The sequence below is a fragment of the Bufo bufo genome, chromosome 5, assembly GCF_905171765.1.
Source record: "Bufo bufo chromosome 5, aBufBuf1.1, whole genome shotgun sequence".
NCBI classification, from domain to species: domain Eukaryota; kingdom Metazoa; phylum Chordata; class Amphibia; order Anura; family Bufonidae; genus Bufo; species Bufo bufo.
In genome coordinates, this window is record NC_053393.1 from 221,246,259 (window position 1) to 221,267,514 (window position 21,256).

General features: G+C 44.8%; 1 protein-coding gene across 8 annotated transcripts in view; it reads left to right on the forward strand.

The window, feature by feature from the left end:
* TRAK1 (trafficking kinesin protein 1) overlaps positions 1-21,256 on the forward strand; it is a 159,494-nt gene that overhangs the window by 121,142 nt on the left and 17,096 nt on the right. For 5 of the 8 annotated variants that reach the window (XM_040433645.1, XM_040433642.1, XM_040433644.1 and 2 more), the window contains 2 exons: positions 539-858; positions 12,175-12,504. In XM_040433645.1, the coding sequence (XP_040289579.1) occupies positions 539-858; positions 12,175-12,504 (650 nt within the window). The remainder of the gene's footprint in view (positions 1-538; positions 859-12,174; positions 12,505-21,256) is intronic. The other 3 variants (XM_040433640.1, XM_040433646.1, XM_040433641.1) reach the window with 2 other exon arrangements.

Here is a 21,256-nt window from a genome sequence, read left to right on the forward strand (position 1 = left end):
ATTACCTGTCGCTTCTCTTGACTTGTCTGTTTTAGTAGCTACTTGCATTTACAGTTCTGGAGAATCAAGTCTGTGTTGTGCCATTCTTCTTTTACTCCTGCTAGAAGTTTATGGATAAAATGACAGACGGGTAGTACCAGTTGAAGGGGTGACCTGGCACAATCCGCCACGTGCAGCAATCAAGGGACCATTTCAGACTGTGCAGGGACACACCTCTCTGTACCTTTGTCTATAAACTTCTAGCAAGAATAAAAGAAGAAAGGCAAAACATGGAGTCATAAGAATACATTTTCCAGAATTGTCATTTTATGTGGAATACAGATATTTACTAATAACGGACATGTCGGGAGTGGTGACAAGTCCCCTTTAGGTCTGTTTCTGCTTAAAATTTCAAGAAAACTTTTAAAAGAAAAATTAAGTAACTTTTAATATACTGGAAATTGGGAACAATAGTCTCCACTTAATAACAATGATGTGCTTCATCAAAAATAGGTTTTTCATATCCTCATCAATGTCTTGCTGTCTTCATTGCCTTTAGTGATGAAGATAAGAATAAGAAGCCTGGCACACCAGGAACACCAGGTTCTAACGACCTTGAGACAGCTCTAAGACGGTTGTCCCTTCGGCGTGAGAACTACCTCCTGGAACGCAAGTTCTTTGAAGATGATCAAGAACGGAAGCTGCGCAGCCTAGCTGAGAAGAGAGAACTTCACAGTGGATCGGTAACGCCAACAGAAAGCATCATGTCCTTGGGTACCCACTCCTCCAGGCTATCGGAGTTCACTGGCTTCTCAGGAATGTCCTTCAGCAGCCGCTCTTACCTGCCAGAGAAACTTCAGATCGTGAAGCCCCTAGAAGGTGACAAGGGGCCCCGGCCCTTCTATGTTTTGCTTAGTGACTCGTTATGGTCTCTAATACATCACCAGAAAGCAGGCACTTTACATAACACACACTCCTTCTACTTCAGAGATAGCCATCCTCGTTGTTGGTTTGAGATATTTTAAGGTTAATTTGGTATAGAGAAATAATAGTTATGTGTAAAATGGATTCTCAATAATTGTATGCCTTTTCTCTACACCTATGTATGGCTATAATAATAGTATAGCTTGTATACATTTGTTGACGTGCTGTCAGTATTCATGCTTGGTAGGTTTATGAGAAGAAAAAAATCTAACGTTCCTTTATTCCCTAAGCTCTTTGACAGTAAATGCTGCTACAATTTAGCTATACCCTGTTCAGGCACTTTATTGTAAACTGTGTACTATTGACGGAATTGTCCAAACCCCAAGCTAGAATTTATTTTAACTGTATTCCGGGCTTTACCTGTTATCCGACACTCTTTTCCAGTGCTGAGGATGCATCCGACCTGTGGTCCAGAAGTGTGTAGTGCCCTCTGTGGTCACATGCACCACTGCAACCGTTCACTGGTCTCAGAGGTGACTTGTCCCCGAGTGGCATGTGACCACTGTGCCTGTGTATGGCTTGCAGCTCTCACGTCATCCTTGGCAGGAAAGGAGAGGGTGGGCTGGAGGGATGAGCAGGCAGGACTCACAGACCTTCCTCCATCCCTGTAATGGTTAAGACATTAATCCTTCCTGGCCCTGTCAATCAAGAGGGAGAGCCTGGCAGAGGGACAAGCAAAGTGGCACCAAATGCTTTTGTCTGCCCTGCTGCACTTAACTGCTCATTTGCATATGGATTTAAAGTACTTTTTCTCCAGAATGAAAAATATCATTGCATTCATGAGACTTTTAGTTTTACCTGCACAGTATTACTTTCAGAGAATTGTTCTTCTGGTAATTTCACAATGAGGATGGAGACATTTATAGCTATAGGAGGTCTGGAAGTCACTTTTCACTTTTGATTCATTATGAATTAATTAGATGTTTCCTGTCATTCATGATCATTCTGGAAAACTATTACTCATTTATCATAATGAGGATAGGATGTTTAGTCAGCAGTTTTGCTCTCAAGCCCTACAGTGAAAAAAAAAGGGGGTCAGTCAGCACATCCCGAAGCGCAGGGGCACGTTGCTATGGCTGAGAACACAACCTAGAACAAGACATGCAATGCAACAGCTCTCTGCAAACCAAGTAAAGTGCAACAATGCATAATAATTGCTAGTGCTATACTTATAAATTAGATGCTTGGCAAATCATCAAGTATAGCACTAGCAATTATTATGCATTGTTGCACTTTACTTGGTTTGCAGAGAGCTGTTGCCTTGCATGTTTTGCTCACAAACCCTTCAGTGGTTCTGTAACCTACAGTATACTATATATATGTTCTGTATGTTTCCCTATCACGCTTTCTTTTCAGTTAATCATCTTGTAATTCCTTTTGCTATTGTATCAATTCTGATCTTTCAATAAAATCTCCATTATATTTAATCTATCCTATTTGTTTCTTTTTCCTATGCTGTTTTTTATTTTATTTTATTTGTAATCCTTTTATCTCCATACCCGTTCTCTTCCCATCATATGCTTTGTATACAGCGATCGGTTGATTCGGAGTGCTCACTGTCCATCTATTAGCAAAGAATATTGTTGCGTTTTTAATAATGGGTGTTTGAACTTGTCTCTCTGCACTGCTCATATATTCTAGAAATCAGTAAATCCTACAGAATTGCTATGTGAGAGCAGAATGTGAAAGTACAGGGGAAACTCGAAAAATTAGAATATCGTGCAAAGTTCATTTATTTCAGTAATGTAACTTAAAAGGTGAAACTAATATATGAGATAGACTCGTTACATGCAAAGCGAGATATTTCAAGACTTTATTTTATATAATTTGGATGATTATGGCTTATAGCTTATGAAACCCCAAAGTCACAATCTCGGGTACCCTTTGCTCAGGGGGGGAGTGTGATACTTTGAGCCTAGAATATTGAACCTTTACACAAAATTCTAATTTTAAGCTGCATTAATGCAATTCCTTTTAAGTTGCATTACTGAAATAAATGGACTTTTGCACGATATTCAAATTTTTCGAGTTTCACCTGTATAAAGAAAAAAGTAAAAAGGGTAGTATACATTTTTTAAGAGGAGCCTGTTAATAACATATTTGACCGTATACCAATACAATGGAGTATGTTGCACCTTTCCAGCAGAGGTGTGCAGTATGTTGGAGGATTCTCCTGACATATTCCTCAAATGTAGGTTTTTAATTAGAGCAATGCAAAAAAAAAAGTTTTGTACTGTTAAACTAGTACTACACAGCTGCTGCAGAACATCATAATACACACCGCAGCTGCTGCAGAACCTCATAATACACACTGCAGCTGCTGCAGAACCTCATAAGACACACCACAGCTGCTACAGAACCTCATAATACACACCGCAGCTGCTGCACAACCTCATAATACACACCGCAGCTGCTGCACAACCTCATAATACACACTGCAGCTGCTGCACAACCTCATAATACACACCGCAGCTGCTGCACAACCTCATAATACACACCGCAGCTGCTGCACAACCTCATAATACACACCGCAGCTGCTACAGAACCCCATAATACACACCACAGCTGCTACAGAACCTCATAATACACACCGCAGCTGCTGCACAACCTCATAATACACACGCAGCTGCTACAGAACCTCATAATACACACAGCAGCTGCTACAGAACCTCATAATACACACAGCAGCTGCTACAGAACCTCATAATACACACCGCAGCTGCTGCACAACCTCATAATACACACCGCAGCTGCTGCACAACCTCATAATACACACCGCAGCTGCTACAGAACCTCATAATACACACCGCAGCTGCTACACAACCTAATACACACCGCAGCTGCTGCACAACCTCATAATACACAGCTGCTGCACAACCTCATAATGCACAACACAGCTGCTGCACAACCTCATAATGCACACCGCAGCTGCTGCACAACCTCATAATACACACCGCAGCTGCTACAGAACCTCATAATACACACAGCAGCTGCTACAGAACCTCATAATACACACCGCAGCTGCTACAGAACCTCATAATACACACCGCAGCTGCTGCACAACCTCATAATACACACCGCAGCTGCTACAGAACCTCATAATACACACCGCAGCTGCTACAGAACCTCATAATACACACCGCAGCTGCTACAGAACCTCATAATACACACCGCAGCTGCTACAGAACCTCATAATACACACCACAGCTGCTACAGAACCTCATAATGCACACCGCAGCTGCTACAGAACCTCATGATACTCATCGTAGCTGCTGCAGAACCTCATAATACACACCGCAGCTGCTACAGAACCTCATAATACACACCGCAGCTGCTACAGAACCTAATACACACCGCAGCTGCTGCACAACCTCATAATACACAGCTGCTGCACAACCTCATAATGCACAACACAGCTGCTGCACAACCTCATAATGCACACCGCAGCTGCTACAGAACCTCATAATACACACCGCAGCTGCTACAGAACCTCATAATACACACCGCAGCTGCTACAGAACCTCATAATACACACCGCAGCTGCTACAGAACCTAATACACACCGCAGCTGCTGCACAACCTCATAATACCCAGCTGCTGCACAACCTCATAATGCACAACGCAGCTGCTGCACAACCTCATAATGCACACCGCAGCTGCTACAGAACCTCATAATACACACCGCAGCTGCTACAGAACCTCATAATACACACCGCAGCTGCTGCACAACCTCATAATACCCAGCTGCTGCACAACCTCATAATGCACAACGCAGCTGCTGCACAACCTCATAATGCACACCGCAGCTGCTACAGAACCTCATAATACACACCACAGCTGCTACAGAACCTCATAATGCACACCGCAGCTGCTACAGAACCTCATGATGCAACCCTCAGTACTGCGAATACAGCAGATGAAAATCCAGCTGTAACAGCTGATATGAAGCAAACAGCAGAATATCCTGGGAGAAAAAGTTGAGCATTAGTGATGATATACAATAAGTAATAATAATGCATTTCTTCTTCATGCTACATTTTATGGAAGTTGTTCAGTAAAGCCAAAAGATTATTTTATTTTTTACTTATGCAGGATGTTGGACTTTTTCTTCAATATTACATAGAGGTATACAGTGTAAATGAGAACATACACTATGGCCCACATTATCAACCTTCTTCATTAGAAAACTAGCTTAAAGAGTGACAAATTCTAGCTCACGCCTGCTTTCCCTAAAGCTTGAGACTTTTTTTGTAAGTTTTCCATCCCACTCATTACTTTTCCAAAAATTGGGCAGTGCAGGTCCAGTTCTTGTTAGCCTGGCACACTTCTTACAATTTACAGCAGAAAACTGGTGTCAATTATACCTAAAAGCTATACCGGATTTCAGTTCAGTGGACAGACCTGCAGAGATGTGCCATAGTTATTAAGTAGCACATCTCATTCTATCAGAGCAGAGATTAGGAGCGATGTACTCTTTTGCTTGCCTTTCCTGCAGATTTAGTTGTAGCTGCCAGGGACAGCGTAGGCGAATTGACACATAGTCAGCCTAGTAATATAGTATATAAGGCCGAAAAAAGACATCTGTCCATCCAGTTTAGGCTGTTATCCTGCAAGTTAGAGAAAGGCAAAAAAAAAAAAAAACCTGTGAGGTAGAAGACAATTTTCCCCACTTAAGGGGAAAAAAATTGCTTCCCAACTCCAATCAGAATAACTCCCTTGATCAACGACCCCTCTCTAGTAGCTATATCCTGTAATATTATTACACTCCAGGAATACATCCAGGCCCCTCTTGAATTCCTTTATTGTACTCACCATCACCACCTCCTCAGGCAGAGAGTTCCATAGTCTCACTGCTCTTACCGTAAAGAATCCTTTTCTATGTTTGTGTAGAAACCTTCTTTCCTCCAGATGCAGAGGATGTCCCCTCGTCACAGTCACAGTCCTGGGGATAAATAGATGATGGGATAGATCTCTGTACTGACCCCTGATATATTTATACATAGTAATTAAATCTCCCCTCAGTCGTCTTTTTTCTAACGTTAATAACCCTAATTTTGATAATCTTTCAGGGTACTGTAGTTGCCCCATTCCAGTTATTACTTTAGATGCCCTCCTCTGAACACTCTCCAGCTCTGCTATGTCTGCCTTGTTCACAGGAGCCCAGAACTGTACACAGTACTCCATGTGTGGTCTGACTAGCGATTTGTAAAGCCTGAAGAAGTAGAAGCCATTACCTTACTATCCCATCCCAGACCAGTAGTGAAGGGGGCCACAGCGTATCAGCAGCAGGTCAGGGGGCTCCCAGATGACAGTAGATCAATAGCAACTGGAGAGGGGACTCCCAGAGGACAGGTGACGGGGGCTCCTATCCCATATCACTGTGCAGTTTCCCCTCCCCCTCCTGTCAGTGCCGACTACAAAGCAGCCCCAACAAGCTGGGATGTTCACTGCTACAGCACACCATAGTAAATTAGATTTACTAACTTCCGCTCAACAGCTATTCCCCAAAACTGTCTTATACACAGCCGAGCTGGAGAGAGGGAATGTACCTCTATGGGCTACTGCCATCGCTCGTCCCCATGCAGAATCCTTGTTGGCCAGCAGCAGACTGTGATTAGACATCAGGATCTGCTGCTGGCAGCATGCATAAAAAATCTATTTGCCCGATTGCTTGCTCATCGGGTATTCAGCTTCACTTTTACACATTCCTACGAAGGCGTGTTAGCAATGATCTGATCGACTATCTGCAGGTCTAATACATCCACAAGGCTGTGTTCATATCACATTTTTGTCCCAAGTTTAACATAATGTATATGTTAAAGGGATTCTGTCACCAGGATTAATGATATGTAGATATTTATATGTGCCCATTAGTCTTCATGCAGTGTTTACAACGATCCCTCTGTTTATGCTCTGTGTGCCTTATATTCTTATAAAAAGCGATCTTATTCATATGTAAATCACCTCTGTCAGGAGCCCAAGGGGTTGTCCCACGATCTCCAGCACCGCCCATCTATCCGGAGCCCAGCACCGCCTACTACTTGATATTCACTGCACTATCCTGACGTCATGTAATCTCTGCTCCGTAGTCTCGCGCAGGCGCAGTGGACACTGTAGTCTGCACCAGTGCGGACTACTGGCACCGGCTTCCACTTGTCCACTGCGCATGTGCCGGCTCCCTGCGCACCCCGATCGGACCGGAAAAGACTTTCTTTCTCTGCGCCAGTTGGTCAAAATTGTCAAAGGAGTGATTGCTGACAGAAGATTCCTCCGCCTAGGACCGACTTGCGCAGAGAGAGATTCTTTTCTGGTCCGATCGGGGTGCGCAGGGAGCCGGCGCATGTGCAGTGGACAAGTGGAAGCAGGTGCCAGTAGTCCGCACTGGTGCAGACTACAGTGTCCACTGCGCCTGTGCGGGACTAAGGCGCAGAGGTAACATAACGTCAGATAGTGCAGTGAATATCAAGTAGTAGGCGGTGCTGGGCTCCGGATAGATGGGCGGTGCTGGAGATCGTGGGACAACCCCTTGGGCTCCTGACAGAGGTGATTTACATATGAATAAGATCGCTTTTTATAAGAATATAAGGCACACAGAGCATAAACAGAGGGATCGTTGTAAACACTGCATGAAGACTAATGGGCACATATAAATATCTACATATCGTTAATCCTGGTGACAGAATCCCTTTAAATGGATGACATACAGTCACCATAGGGTTCCATTCTAAAAAAAAAGTTAAAATTTTCCTTTATTTTTATATAATTTTAACTATATTTTATTTTTGCTGGACTCTGCAGGATGAAAAAGCATAGGGTACTAAATTTTTGCATCCTCCCCGGTCAGAAATGTTATTTGAAGAGCCCTCAATGTGCTTGACCACCTTTATAAGATCATGTTCTGATTGTATTGTATAGTATATGAACATGATCTACAATGAATTTTCCAATTGGCTTATCTGTATCTGTGCAGATTTCTTGGTCCAAACTGAAAATGTCATACATTGCTACCTACTCATTTAGATTACACTTTCATGATAGTTTTTCCTTAATTTGCACAATCCTATACATTTTACCCTTTCACAAACATATGTAACAAATTATTCTGTATCACAAATAGTATATGCATTAATATTTCATTTTGTTACAATTTTCATGTCCCGTATATTGATTCCTCTTTTCCTTTTTGTTGTCCTTGATAGATTTTTTATTCCTTTTCATCTTTGTCATGTTTTTTTTGTTTGTCTTTGTTTTTTTTTTTGCTTTCATGATGACCATACTCATAGCTCAGACAGAAATTTGAAGGGTTTGTGATGTAAGCCGAGGGTATGTATACTATCAGATATGTTTAGTGGAATTGAAAGTTGTGTTTGTCATCCTCCCAGTCATTCCTTTTTTGCTTTGGGTAGTTGTAGCTGTGTATAGATGTAGTGTTCCCTGGATTCATTAGATCTTGCTCTTGAGACAGTTGTAATCTCATTGCCATGTTGAAATATTAAGGCTGGGTTCACACCTGAGCGTATTGGGTATGCGCATTTTACAGGTGTTTTTTTTTTCAGGTGTTTTTGAGGCGTATTTTGGGGCGTTTTTTTATTTAGGAATACGCGCGTGTTGGGATCTGTGGAGGTCAGTGTTATGGGGGATCTGTGGATGGCACTGTTATAGGGGATGTGTGCTATGACACATAGGGCCATGAGGGGGGCCAGCATAACACACACATATAGCATCTTATGCTGGTCCCCCTCATGGCCCTATGTGTCCCATCATGTGTCCTAAAATGCGCACATAACTGGCTTTGTGTGTAAAGTATTTTACTACTGTCTGAAACAAGCTCTCTCCTATTGATAACAGGTCCAGCCTCTGTACTCATTTTCACTATGAATGCACTGCAGCGAGCGGCAGCGATCTGGCCGGCCGGCCAGTCACTGACGTCACTTAGTAACGCTCCTCCCACTTAATTCAGGAAGCAGGAGCGTTACTAAGTGACGTCAGTCACGTGCGCGGGGCCCCTTCATATATAATCGCAGCATTTTCGGGTCTGTCAAATCGCCATATTGCATTTGGCGATTATCGCGATTCGATTATTTTTTTGATATATCGTGCAGCCCTACCTAGAAGTGGTCTGTTGTCAAGGACGAAACGCGCGTACGTACGCGGGTTTTTAAATGAGCAAACAAGAAACGCCCATTGTTGCGCGTTCCCGCTGAAGTCTATGGGCGGGAACGCGCGACAATACGCCCCAAAGAAGCTCCTGTACTTCTTGGGGCGTAGGGCGTTCGTACGCGCTGTAAAACACTCAGGTGAGAACCATGCCCATAGGGAATCATTGGTTCTTGCCCGTTGAGCGTTTTACAGCGCGTAGGAACGCGCTGTAAAACGCTCAGGTGTGAACCCAGCCTAACGCATCGTGGTGGGTACATTGTATTAGGTGGGTATAGCTTTTGAAAATAGTTGTAATTTAGTGTTGTTAAGTGATAGGTTTATCTTTTCTCTGCTGATGAGACCAATGAGAACCATAGAGGTGTCCCTTATATGCACTAGACAGCCGCCATGATGGATGACTTTCCTAGTGGGGACACTAGTAAACATTAAGGTTATCACTGGGTATGTGATTTTTTATATGTTCATAAAAGGGACAACCAGGGTAAACTCAGCCTAGGTGCGAGGACAGGGAGTCCCTACCATCTAGGGTCGTCCCTGGGCTGAAGGTTTAGATAGGGCCAGTGAAGCGCCAGTCAGGTCCCCTTACCCTGTCTGTTCCTGGTAGGTCCCCTGAATTTTTGTGTATGTCTGGTCTTTAATTGTATCACATTATTGGCCAATAGATTAATTGATAACCGGGACCTTCTTTTTCCTGTTTAAAAAAAAAAAAAAGATTAATTAAACTTAATGATTTTAAGGTTTTGCCTTTTTTTGCTGGACCATCAATGAGAACCATAGGTTCATTTCTATGTATACACCTCATCCAAGGCAGCCCCTACTTGCTGTTGTGTAAAGGCACATGTCACAATATCCCAAAGCTCTGCCACATCTGTGTATTGCAAATTTAAAACACTTTTGGTGCTTAGGTAAATAGCCCCCTTTTACATTTCCGTAGGGTTTTTCCAGTTTTTATTATTGATGACCTCAGGATATTGCAGTTTTGTCCTATTCAGGTATACTCTTCACTGCCGCTATTCTAAACATAGAAAACATCTTTTAAGGGTTTTTCCAGGGCTTCAATGTAACATACAGTGGACCATAACTTCTGCTTCCCGTTCCATCCAGTATATAGCATCTGGTTGTGGCAGCTGCCCAAAACAGCTTATTGGTGGCGGTGGAGGGAGTCAGAACAGGTCATCAATATCAGACTGATGGGATCTGAGGAAATGTAATCAATATCAAAGTCCTGGAAAACCATGTTAACCCTTAGAAATATGTCTTGTCTGCAAGTATGTCCTTCATGTCATCTGATATTACTCTTCATTTTACTAGGTTTATTTTGACTCTTATGGGAGTCTCGTTATATTACATGAATACTTTGTCCTCCATTCTAAGGAAAGCAATCTTTAGCGCTACGGGTAACATGTTGCCATGATATATCTAAAGGTGCAAAGAAAATGTCTAAATTACAGATATGAATAAACTATATTAAATTCTTTTTACTTTTCAAATAATTTATAATCCAGTGAATCTGGAAAGCTGAAAGCCCTCCTTGCTTTTCTATCATATATGCATGGTTATGAAAGGACCACCAATGATTAGAATGCTTCCCGAATAGGTTTTATTCTACAACCAATTTTTTTTTTCCTGAAGACTTGTATGTATAGTCTGTGTTGATACCACATTAGTTTAAAATGTCATATTGTTCCTTCATTCTGTAGCATAGGCCGAAGAACCGTTGTAGAGCCCTAAACATTTGTACTTATTTCAATTGATGCAAGTTTTTTAAAGACTTCCTCCCAAAGGTATAATATAAATTGACCATTGATAGCTCCAATACCACTAAGATGCATTTTAAATTTTCTGCGTGATGTTTGCACTTTTGTTTTAAGGGGACTGCGTTTTTTCATTTCAATTTTGGTATGGACCTCCTTGACGAAATTTCGCCAAAATCCTGCTGGTAGCCAAGTCCTTTCTGCCCCCCCATTCTTTGTAATGATGGGCAACACTGAAGATTGGAGAGCGGCGGTTTAAATCTGTCCGTTCTCATCGCGACCGCGGACTTAAACAGCCGCTCTACGATCTTCCGTGCTGCCTCCTGCTGCAAAGAAGGGGAGGCAGAAAGGACATGGGTGCCGGACAGATTTTGGTGGAATTTCAGCACCGCTGTCTGCACCAAAATTCCCTCATTAAAAAAAAACGCCTCTTATAGTGATCTAAAACTATTTTCTCCATCCACCGTCTCTTCAGGTGTTTCATAACTCCAACCTAACTAGCAACATGCCCTGACAGCCGCATGCTAAGGGTTGTAGTTTTGCTGTTGCTGAAGAGTCACTGGTTGGAAGCCATTGAAACCAGTCTGGAACTGTCTGGAACATTTTTTATTTTTTTTTCTATGTACACATCTCGAAAGATCTTGTAATGGAAAATATTTTCACATAAATGCAAAATACTATTTTCTCAGGAAAAAAATTTGACTCTCACTAAAATTTACAGTTTAAAAAAACTTGTCAAAACTTGTCCTTGTCAAGAGACTACAAACAGTCCCACTTTTATATTTTTTATATTTTTTAATGGTACCTGACAAATCACAGTGAGAATAAATCTACACTTTTAAAATTAACAATTAATGGGGGATTCCGGTAATTTCAAGTTATCGCCCATCAACAGAATAAGAGATGCCTATTAGATTGGTTGAGGTCCTAATGCAGAGACCCTCACTGATCATGACAGCACGGGGTCCCATACCAGGTCAGGCATGCACACTGCCATTCCATTCATCTCTATGGGACTGGCAGCTATATCCGGCAATTAATAGGAGGAATACCAGAGGTGGGGCACAACTCAGAAGAGATGCGCCAGAATTATTTAATCGGGAATACAATTATCTAATAAAACAGACATGTCAGGAGAGTTATCAGGTCCTCGTCAATGTTTCCAAGTCCAGTTTCAGAGTGGCTGTATGTTAAAAATACTATTCTCGCCTGTCACTGCTACTATTACAGGCGCTTAGTATTAATAGAATATGGACCTGTGTTATTTTCACTCATCCATTTGTTTTGCCTGTTCCAGGTTCAGCAACTTTACATCAATGGCAGCAGTTGGCGCAGCCCCACCTAGGAGGAATCCTGGACCCTAGGCCTGGAGTGGTTACCAAGGGCTTCCGCACCTTAGATCTTGACCAGGAGGATGTGTACTGCTTTACAGACTATGAAGAAGACGAGACAGGTGACATTCCTTTCAAGAGCTTAACTACCTCAAGTCCCGTCCATCATTCAGAGACCTCAGGTGAGAGGTCTCAAGCACAAGTGACTGTGTCTGACAGCAAGAATTGTCCAAGCCACTCTCAGGCTGCCCCAGAGGACTTGCAAGAGCCCGCGACAGACGATGAGGAGGGGTCTGGTGAGGGATCCTCCTTACGTCCTGTAAAATGGACATCTTTACAGGATATTGAGTATTGGGCCATTTTCACCTCCACACCACAGCACATCCACAAATGTTTTACTTCATACGATAAGTGATCTGAGCAGTTAACAAATAATCTCTTGTTTAGCAGGTCAACTTCATATTGGTGTCTAGATTTGCATATTTGCAAGAACCACATTTACTGTATAGGTAAAGGCTGCTAAAAGAAAGAGACTGGTAAACCCTAATGGGGAGATTTATCAAAACTGGTTTCCTATGCATCAGTTCTGATAAATCTCCCCCCAAATGTACTCTACTATATATATATATATATATATATATATATATATATATATATATAAAAAGAAAAAACAGTGGCAGCAGCGTCCCTGATGCAAGCTGGTGGGTGCAACAGCCCAATACGGATTAAAGCCAATCCAAAAATAGAAAGTAGAAAAGATGGGCAGCACTCCAAAAAGTAAAAAATACAAAAGTCTTTATTTACCCCAGTGGGACTGGGCCCCATAGCAGTCGGGTCGTCTACCGCTATGGTAGTTACGCCCCTGTGTATATAATATATAAATAATTTTTTTATTAATTAATTTAAATTTATTAATTTAAGTCACATGACTATCACGTCTATAGGAAGTCAATGAGTATGCTTAAAGAAGTATTTCTCTGGGACCCGTTCCTATCTCTAAAACAGAGGCCCCAAAGTGAAGGTAGAGCAGGTGCGCATGCATGACCAACCTTCGTTCACCGCAATTGGAGTCCCATAGCAGTGAATGGAGAGCAAGTCCCACATGCGCACTTTGTGGAGCACTGTTCTGGGGATAGGAACAGGTCCCAGTGGTAGGACCCCTACCTACCTGACTTTGATGCCATATCTTAGTTAAATGCCATCAATGCCCCTTTAAGCTGGCAATTGACATGCAGCGGTTGCACAAGAACAGTATCCTATTATAATCTTACTCCTAAGGTTACAGCCGTCCTGCTTTTCAGTCCATAAACTTAATTTACACAGTGCAATTGTTTTGTTAGTTTGCCCAGCATTTAATGGGCATTACATGGTGCTGTGCAGCTCAGGACTCGGCATACAGGATATAATACAAATTTCCAAAATGTTACGGTTAGGCCTCTTTCACACGGGCGTCGCATGTGAGGGCCGGATAGGATGCGGGTTTGGGTTAGGGTTAGGTATTCAGTAGATTTTAATATTTTCCCTTATAACATGGTTAATAGCATTCTTAATACAGAATGCTCAGTAAATTAGGGATGGAGGGGTTAAAAAAAAAAGAAAATTAATCTCACCTCATCCACTTGTTCACACAGCCCGGCTTGTCTTCTTTCTTCTTCTTTGAGGACCTGGAAGAAAAGGACCTTTGGAGACGTCACTGCGCTCATTACATGGTCCGTCACATGGTCCATCACATGGTGATGGACCATGTGATGAGTGCAGTAACGTAACCAAAGGTCCTTTTTCTCCCAGGTCATCAAAGAAGAAGAAAGATGAAGAGCCGGGCAGCGCGAACAAGTGGATGAGGTGAGTTTAATTATTTATTTAATATTTTTTAACCCCTCCATCTCTAATTTACTTAGCATTCTGTATTCTGTATAACCATATTATAAGGGAAAATAATAACAATCGGGTCCCCATCCGGATCGTCACCTAGAAACCATGCTGAAAATCGCACCGCATCTGCACTTGCTTGCGGATGCTTGCGATTTTCACGCAGCCCCATTCACTTCTATGGGGCCTGCGTTGCGTGAAAAACGCACAATATAGAGCATGCTGCGATTTTGACGCAACGCACAAGTGATGCGTGAAAATCACCGCTCATGTGCACAACCCCATAGAAATGAATGGTTCCGGATTCAGTGCGGGTGCAATGCGTTAACGTCACGCATTGCACCCTCGCGGTAATCTCGCCCGTGTGAAAGGGGCCTTATGCTTAAAAAAAAAAAAAACTAATTTCGTAGCTCACATAGTTTTAGGGCTTGTTAATTAGACATACTGTAAAATTGGGATAAGTGGAACTGCATTTTGATGGGCTCCCTAGAAATAATTTTATTTATTTTTTTGACACATCAAATTGATTTGAGGTAAAATTTTGCTTGTTGTATCACTGCTGAATTGCACATACATTATGTGCACTACATACCTGTCACACTTCTTTTTTTTTTTTTTACACCATACCAAACATTTTATATAAAAAAATAAAGTATTGTAAATATGTGTAAGTAACAGATGATCCATTGTGGATGTTATGTTGCACTGATAAATGAATTTTTTTGCACTTATGCTAAATGTTCTATTTGTTTAGATTTTCTGAAAATCTCGTGTGAGATTTTGGAGGGCTAAAACTGAATATGTGTATTAAATGGATTTTGGAATATTAATCACTTTCCTATTATTAATTTTTATTAGTGATAGTAATTTGGAATACTAAATTTTCCCATCATTTGCGGTATGCTAAAGGAATGGTAAACTTGTAGTAGCTATTTTTATAGTGTTTTATCCAGATTTGTTGTTGCGGCGTGTTTTGGAGTTTTGGTTTAGTTAGAGATAATCAAAATTTTAAATGATATTTACCTTTTCCTCAGCAGCTTGATAATCTGCATCTTTCTCAGAGCTGAGTGAGACCAGTGAACAATGATAGGCAAATAGTAATTCAGTGGTGAGCAACGGGTGGTTCTATCCCTGTGGCCCTGGCTTCTGTGTGTGTACTCTACACATTTACCTCCATTTAGAGCCACATGCTCAGCTGCTACACACACTGCTATATGTTACACACACATTATGTGAGCGGTATGTGTACTGCAGAGCATGCAAAAGTTGGAGAAGGACATTAAGTTATGCCAACTCTGTACTGCTCAAAGGGGACACAACTTGCTCAGTCGCCCTCCTTCACAACTAAATTGCTTTACCCTGATGTGCTGTGCCACTTGTCTGGTACAGATGGGTGAAGCAAGATTTTAAATGTAAAGATCAAGGATAGGCCATCGGTTTTTTAGTACCAGAAAGCCACTTTAACTTCTTTACCCCACAAAACTACATTTTTAAAAGGAAACCTATATAGATATGTTCCACACCAATTCGAGTTCAAATTCAAAAATTTCTTGAACTTGAAGTATGTGGAAAAACTCAAAGATAAAGGGGCACTTCAGTGGATCCACTGCTACTTCTAAATGTAAGACAGCTTTCTCGTGCATGGCATTGGGGGACACAGCACCATGGGTATATATCCAACTACCACTAGGAGGCACTAGACACAAAAAGTGTTGGCTCCTCCCAGGTGGGCTATACCCTCTCCACAGGCACAAGGCTATTCAGTTTTTGTCTAGTGTCCGTAGGAGGCAGACCTGTCCTGCTTTTTTTTTGCAGGTCCTGCTGTTTGTTTTTTATTTTATTTTTTATTCTTTTTTTCTCTCTTCTGCAGGTCTCGGTGATCTCCACCGTTATACCTGCTGCAGGCTGGGGCTCCATCGTGTTCCACTTTAGTTGCCCCCCCCCCCCTGCGGGCGCGTACTTCTGTACCATCGCCGGTCACCCAGTCCCCACAGACTGCATCTGCAGTGGCTTGCCGGCATTCCCACGGTTCCCGTGTTGAGTCTGCCGAAGGGGTGACCCTGCGGCGCCCGAAGACATCGGATGGTGAGTACTCCTGTGTCCCTGACCCCAGTGTTAGGTTCCCTCCCGTGGCCAGGGAGGTGGGATCCACCTTAGCTGAGGGTCCTGGGAAGCTTCCATCTTCCTCCACCTTTCTCTTCCCCCTTGGTTGGTTTTTTCTCTCCTCCCTGGCCACACAGTTTTCTCCCCGGCCTTCCCCGCTACTTTAGTCCCCGGCTTTTGCAGGGACTAGGCCTCATCTTCCATGGCCCGGCTCCCAGGTGCTCTGTTTGCCCTGTTCCGCCCACCCCCAGGCGTCGCTCCCCCCCCCCCCCCTTCTTCCCGCCTCACCTAGTTTTGTGGGTCCGGAGGCCCCTCGGTCGGCCGCGATTCGCCCCGCCCCCCTCGCTACATTCCCGGCCGCCTCATAAATCAAGGCCCCCGGCTTTTGGGCCTGCTAGGCCACGATCTTCCCGGCCCTTCCTCCTTGCTTCCCGGGCTTTTCTGACCCCGCCCGGCCCTCGGGAGGGGCTATCTCCTCCACCCTTTACTGGTCTAACGTGGGTTATCTATCCAGTGGATAGATCCTCTGTTTAAAAGAACTGCAGAACCCCTTTAAGTCATTGTCCTATGAACTGTGTGAAGGCAGCTAAAGCTGTACATAGGGATCACTCAGGTCGTTCCCCCCCCTCCTCAATTGCTTCATTTCTCCTGCAGCCCTCCTGACCACCTCTATAGCTGCTGCAGCACCTCTTTGGGGAACATGGCATCCGGGTCCAGATATGACAGCTTCTGCTGGCTGCTCTATGAGGGTCGCCTCTCCTGGGATCGCCACGTGTTTTCACGTGCGTCCGCTGTCTACGAAGGCTGCCATGTGGTCGGCCTGTCCCTGCTTGTGTGCAGTACCTTTTCCCAGACCCCATTATGTCCCCTGACCAATCCTTTTGTGTAGGTCTCTCCTGAATGGTCTCCCTCTTTGTCAAAGCCATGGGAACCTTGTCCGACTCTCCCAATCCCTGGCGGAGTCGCTGGACCCCTACCTATCCAATTGTGGCCACCTATCCCCTCCCAGGGTCCTCCCTGCAGATGAGGCACGCTCAGATACCGGGTCCGGCAAGGGGTAGCTCACAGTACAACCTTAGGTGGTCTCAACAGGGTTCCACCCCTCCTCGGCATCCTCGGGTCCTCCCCAGGACAGGCCTGAGGCTGGTGACGAATCCTTTCCTGTCACCCCATCCGTTGCCTCTGAGGACACCTCTGCACCGATTCCCTCGGAACAGAGCATCAGGCGGTCTTCCTCCATACAGAAGCCCTCTGGGAGGTCAAGACTAACGTGCACGGAGGAACCTCTCCTACCCAGGGTTGGTATCCCCTCTAGTGGATTTTCGGATGGCGCTCCCCTGACTGCACAGGTATTCAACTGCACAGGTAAGGCCGCCGTCCCCGTGTTTAGCATACTGAGTCACCTACTTGGTGTCTCTAGTACGTACGCCTTCTCCTTAACAGGGGGGTACCTGCACCACTGCCATAGGCTGTACCTGACAAGCCTTCCTGGTTCCCCTATACCAGGGGCTATGCTCTACACATTTGAGAGTGTTTCCACCGGGTCCCCATCCTGGTGCTGGTGTTCGCCACTCTACCTCATTACAGGGTGTCCCTGTTCTAGGCAAGCTGATAGCTTAGGCAAGCGCCTCCTGTAGGTTGGTAAGGAAAAGCAATTATATCTGGCTGTTTCCATCCGCCTTGCTCCTTTTCATAGATAGAGTACTTACACCTACTCCAGATGCTGAAGCCATTAGTCCTGGCTGGCTCTATGGTGTTCCATGCGGCACTATTTCTCCCTTCCGGGCGAGATATACAGGCCGCCTTCAATTGCGGTGGCAATTGCACCTGTCTGTTCCCAGCCTTTTTTTTTTTTGCTCCCTTTCATAGGTATAGTACAAACACCATCTCCAGATGCCGTAGCCAATACCCCTGGCGGGCTCTATTGTGTTCCATGCGGCAACATTTCTCCCTACGGGCGAGCTATAGAGGCCACTTTCAATTGCCGTAGAATTACCTCTGTCTGGTTCTAGTGGGCACCAAGCTGCCACCTTGGTCCCTTCACAGGTAGAGTACCTGCACCATCTCCGGATGCTGTAGCTGTTGCTCCTGTCTGGCCTTATGGTGTACCATGTGGCATTTTCTCTCCCTTACCGGACGAGATATTGAGGCCTCCTCCAATTGCCGTGGCCATTGCACCTACCTCATCATAGTGTGCACCAAACAGCCATCTTACTCCCTTCATAGGTATAGTTCCTGCACCGTCTCTGATGCTGCAGCCGTTACACATGTCTGGCTCTATGGTGTACTATGCCGGCCCTGTTTCCCTTATTTTCAGGCGAAATAGAGGGCCTCCTTCAGTTGCCATTTCACCTACCTGATTGTAGTGTGCACCTGTCTTGTTCTTTGTGGTACCGTGCGGCCCTATTTTCCCCTTCCCAGGCGGAATATAGGTACCATTGCTAATGCGGTAGCTGTTGCACCTCTCTGGTTCTAGGGTGCACCATGTGGCCACATTGCTTCGATCTTAACTGTAGTACCTCTACCATCTCCAGATGCTGTACCCATTACACCTGTCTGGTCGTATCTCTGCACTACGCAGCCGTATTTCTACTTTACAGGTTGAGTACCTGTACCCTCCAAATGCTGTCGCATTCCCTGATGCTGTGGCTATGTTTCCACTCTCCTTAGACATGCAGCCACTTTCCCTATATTTTAGGCGTGTGTTTGTATTACTCAAAGTGCTGGGCCCTATGGTGCAATCTGTGGCCCATACAGTTTCTGTATTACTGGGTGCTTTCTGCCCCCGGGTTCTAATCTGTGCTGCGGATGTTGGTTCCACCCTTTTGGTTCTTCCATACATCTCCACTCCGTTACTGTCGTGCTCAATGGTCTCCTTGTACTTCTCAAGGCACTGTCTACAACAGGCCATCCTGGTTCTGCATGTGCATGGTTACCATATCTGGCAGGGGTGGGCCAGCCCAACCCCCACCTTGTCAGTCTAGTGCTACTTCTTGTAGCTCCAGTATATGGCTGATCTGTTCTGATCTGGCAGGTGGTCCACATACAACCACGCTCCCTACTCCATGGCCAGGTGGTTTGTTGGCCTTTGTGCTAGGGTTGCTCTTGCCATCTCTATAAGGTACTACTGTATGCTGCGCTCCGCGTTACCTCATGTTATAGAGGAGTACTCGCGTTGTTTCCTATTACAGAGCGGCCCATTCCTGGTGGAGTACAGGGATCTCCACTGGATCTTCTACCTTGTTGGGGCACGTAGCTGGTGAGCATCGGCCGCTGCAGCAGTTTTCGGTCATCGCTGGATGTCCTCTGCCACATGGAATCCTTCTGGGGTCATCGGCATTTATCGTCGCTGGACGTCCTCCCTGACAGGTCAGGAACAGGACTACTGAGCGCCACACACCTGTCTGGTAGGTAATTTTTCAGCTGATTGCTCTGGCATCGGACAGGGTCCCGTAGTTCCTTCTGGGTCCAGGTGTTCTCGGTATTCCCTTATAGTCTCTGCTTAGTTGTACTACATGACAGAGGGGCAGTCCCCTTGGACCTTGCCGTCGTCTGCATCTGTCAGGTACTTTCTCCCCCCTGGGAGTTTTCATTATGCCGGTCGCAGCTGGTTTCTACATTTCTGTGTAGTCTCACCCGTTTTTTTCATGGCGACTTCTGCATTCCTTATGCATATGGATGTCTGTCTATTTCGTGGTACATCCCGAGCTGCTGTACTTGCCCTCTCTGAGACAATGTATACAGTTTACTAGTCACTATTCTTGGAATGGCTAGTTGTCCATGGCCAATGTCCCTTCCCCTATGGTAGTTTCATTTCTCCTTTCCTGGATATTCTGGCTTGCGTTGTCTTCTGGTGGTTCAGCTCCTGGTTCCTTGTGAGCCCATTCCGGGTACTCCTTTCTGGAGTCCCTGTCCCCGTTCATTTGACCACTCAGTTTCTGCATGACAATCTTTTTCTTGGGGGGGTCGGGGCTTGGGTTGATTGTTCCCTTTATGGGTTCCAATAGCCTTGTGGTCCTCTTGGGATTCGTGTCTCTTTTCCCATCCTCCCACGTCAAGTACCTGGTATTGAGTGGTTTAGCGCTACGGTTTGCAATTCCGCCGTATGGTCTCCTTCGGGAGGGACCTCCTCCTGTTGTAGAACCTTTTACTCCTTAGGCTGTTTGGAGTACTCTCCTTCTACTTCCATGTCTTTCAGTCCAGTGTGTCCTGCTGAGATTTCCTGGGCCTGTATCTGGTTCCTTTTTTCCCTGATGCTTCACATGCCCAGAGTTTCCTCTGGTCTTACGCTTCACAGTGATATCTTGTTTTCATAGGCTCGAGCCTCGTCTCCTGTTTTTGGGATGCAGGTCTTACTCTCTCTTCCTGGCTGTTACCTACAACCCCCTCCTTCTCCAAGGGTTGGCGGTTTCCTCTAGCAGCCTTAGGTTTTCGCCTTTTAAATAGGACGCTTAGCTTCATCACCTGGCCTTGCGGTGAGGGGAGACCTGCTCCCTTCACATGTGAGCCTTGCTATGGCTTCCCTCACTCGTTTGGCTTCCAGTACCTCCTTGTTTCCTTTCTCCCCTGGCCTGTCAGGGGTTGGCCACAGGTTTTCTCGCTCTTTGGGTCTGAGACAATTTAGAGCGTTAGGTAGTTCCAACACGCGGTGCTGTCCTAATTTTTTCTCCAGTCCTTGGCTGAGCTCGGTGTTCCCTTTTGCCGCCTTCTTGCATTTGGGATTTTCTTCCAGGCATTTTTCCTGGGGTGCTGACAGTCTTCACTGATTCTTCCTTGAGGTTTCTTCCTTGTTATGGAACCTCTTGCCCATTCTGTGTTTTTTCCTGTTGGGTCACATGGTTCTCCTGCACCTGTATACCCAACCGGTGGCATGGCTGTTCTTTTCCCACCCTCGGGGACTGCTTTTGGACGTCCCATGGTGCTGTGTCCCCCAATGCCATGCACGAGAAAATTTGATTTTTTTGTACTCACCGTAAAATCCTTTTCTCGTAGTAGGCATTGGGGACACAGATCCCACCCTATGTTTTTACTTCCGATTCTCCGGGCTGGTCTCTTGATCTTTCCCGGTACGGGAGT